The sequence below is a fragment of the Pocillopora verrucosa genome, chromosome 4 (genome assembly GCF_036669915.1).
Source record: "Pocillopora verrucosa isolate sample1 chromosome 4, ASM3666991v2, whole genome shotgun sequence".
Lineage (NCBI taxonomy): Eukaryota > Metazoa > Cnidaria > Anthozoa > Scleractinia > Pocilloporidae > Pocillopora > Pocillopora verrucosa.
Window position 1 is genome coordinate 7186950 of NC_089315.1, and position 2907 is coordinate 7189856.

General features: G+C 38.6%; 1 protein-coding gene across 1 annotated transcript; it reads left to right on the top strand.

Annotated features, from left to right (window-relative positions):
- The first annotated feature begins 360 nt into the window (after positions 1 to 360).
- Positions 361 to 2053, top strand: LOC131786620 (adenosine receptor A2b-like). The gene has a single exon (XM_059103680.2). The coding sequence runs from the start codon at positions 439 to 441 to the stop codon at positions 1567 to 1569; it is 1131 nt and encodes a 376-aa protein (XP_058959663.2). The 5' UTR covers positions 361 to 438; the 3' UTR covers positions 1570 to 2053.
- Positions 2054 to 2907: the final 854 nt, after the last annotated feature.

Here is a 2907-nt window from a genome sequence, read left to right on the forward strand (position 1 = left end):
CCAATTTGGGCGGTACCTCTATTATTGTCTATTGTCCACAGGAAGCGGATGTGTTGCAAAAGCAAACATATATTTAAGGAGAAGTTGAAATAAGTGATGCTTAAATTTTCAGTAAATCTGAAATAAAAACGGAGCATCAAAGCGTGATAATATTGTCAAACTCAGCTGGAAACTGATGCTGAGATGTAAGCTACTCAGACTAACAATTCTCCCCAGGGTTTGAGATCTGAATAACCCTACAGAGGCACCGCAGCGCATATTCATATTTTGATTATGCACGGCGAATTTGATTGGCGAGGCATTCTACACATCACAATATACACATCCTGTCCATAAAAACTAGGGAAGAACATGAGAATTAATGTTTATATACATCGAATCGCTGGATTAAGGACCAACTTCGATCTGCATCGGCCGAGTGAATACCTCCTCAAGAATATGATCTCCCCATCCGCACTCAAAGAGAACAACTCAAGTGCTACTAATTTCAGCCTCTTAAACAACGAGACTTCCAATGGAGGATTTGTATGCAACGGGCGCTTTACGTGGTTCAGTCATGGCCCAATGATTCCATTCTGCGTTCTGATCATCGCTTCTAACATTGTCGTCATAGCATTAGTGTATTGGAAAGAAAGCTTACGCACTCTTACCAATATCATCCTCGTATCGCTGGCCGTATCAGACTTAATGTCAGGGTTAGTGGGTATCCCATTACTTTTCGCCTGCGCTGTCACCAAGACACTGGGTGCTTGCATCGCATCTGCCCTATTCATGCGCTTCACGACCGTTTCAACAGTGCTCCATTTCGTGTTGGTCGCCTCTGATCGCTATGCCATGATCACCTATTCGATGCGCTACAACACGCTCGTAACAAGATCGCGCGTGGTATGTGCTCTTCTAACAGTTTGGATCACATCCATTGCCGTATCCACGGTGCAGATGACATGGTACGACGTCAGTGAAAGCGTGAGAGAAAAGAAACGCGAAGACGAAGTTTACTTTTTTATTTTCATCATAGTTTTTTTCGCTTTACCTTTGCTTTACATGTTGTTTGTGTATAGCCACATTCTCGTTGTTTCTCTTCGTCTCCTCTTTGCAACCCGAGCACGTCGCACGAACTTGGGCGACGAACCCGTGCACTCTATCATGCGAGACTTGCGAGGAACAGCGATTCTGATCTCAATGTTGGTCGTGTTCACGGGCTGCTGGCTCCCATTTTATCTCCTTATACTACAAGATCACGTTAAGGTGGAAATAATCCCAGTCTATTCGTGGGAGCTGTGTGTGTATATGTTCATGCGTTTTATTCCGCCAATGTCAAATCCAGTGTTCTGTTCGTTTTGCAAACGCGATTTCCGAAGAACAATACGCACTTGGCTGAGTGCCCACGGAGTGAAGATGTGCCGAAGAAAAGATGAGTTCACTCGTGTAAGATTCACTCGAAGTCAATCAGACGGACTCACCGCTGGCTACGTTAGGAATGGGACAAGTTTAGAAACTTCACTGCAACGTTCTCCTTCACCAAGAAGCCTACGGGCAGCTAAACAAACCATCATCATAAACCATTGAACTGAAGCGGAAACATCTGTAAATATATTCTTAAGAGACCAAAAGCTCTGAATTTCATCTTCTCCTGAGAAAAAAAAACATTTTATTGCATCGTTCACTTTTTTGTTAGTTTTGATTTCTTTTGGTTATATATATATATATGTATATATATGGAAAACATCATTTTGCGACATGAAACGCATTTTAGCTAAAGTTGTAGATGGCTCTGTATGATTTTAAACTGCATAACAAAAAAACTTATGTAACTTATTACGTAAAAACCGCAAGGAATAACATATTTAAGAAAATTATCTAACGACAACTTTACATCCTGAGGGTAAATTAATAAGCGTTTACATGGAAAGATATGCGAAATAAAAGAAGGAAGTCATAGTCGCCGTAAAAATAGAAAATAAATATTATACAGAATTTGTAGGGCTATAGAACTGAGTCATTGATAATATACGGAGAAAGAATGAAATATTACAAATTGATGCCTGCAGTAGAATTGATGTATCCGTAATGCAAGTGTCTTAATAAATACAGTAAGACAAAATAAACTGTGTGTAGTGTTCTTGAAATTATCGTCGATGAACAATCTTGGATCCAAATCGACACCTACATCCTTAAAATTGATCAAAAGGGGGTTTGTTTGTTATTGCTTTTCTTTTCTTAAATAGAAGCAATAACAAAAAAGGCTTTTCTTCGTAACGCACAATACGCTCAAATAAGTAATTAATCGTCGCTATGTAGCCAAAACAAATTGACATTTCCTGTGGGAGATTTCTAACTGATCCAGCAATTTGCCATCCAAAATTAAATTTCCTAACATCTGGAAAAATCTCTTTTTGCGTTTTCAATTTCTTTTTTTTTCTTTCCCCTGTTGCTTCCCTTTAACCCTTAAAGTGTAAACAGAATAACATTAAGACAAATTACCGTATTTGCTAAAAAAAATTGTAATGTTTAGGCTAGTAGTAAGACTTTTGATGTCATATTTGCATATGCAATTTTCCGGAGAACTTCCCCGAAAAAAAATCATTTGGCAAATAAAACCGTCTTTACTCTCCGTAAAGGATAAAATATATCCTCTCTCAGTGGAAAAGTTATATTTCTGAGCGACGTGAACAAATTACAATCCATCAAATATTTTCGCTTGTGCCCGATTGGTCTAGAGGCAGAGCATAAGCGAATAAGCTCCATCTAAGTCTAAGGAATATCCGGTGAAATTTCCTAACTTAAAAATCTTACGTTTAATTCAAGGAAAGTCTTCATTTATTTCAAAAAGAAAATGAAGCTCCTTTTTTTCATAGAGTCGTATGAAAGACCACGAAAAGTCAAATCAGAAAGTGATAAGCCGTT

Coding starts and splice junctions, on each gene's coding strand:
- LOC131786620 (XM_059103680.2), top strand. CDS start 439: ATGATCTCCCCATCCGCACTCAAAGAGAACAACTCAAGTGCTACTAAT.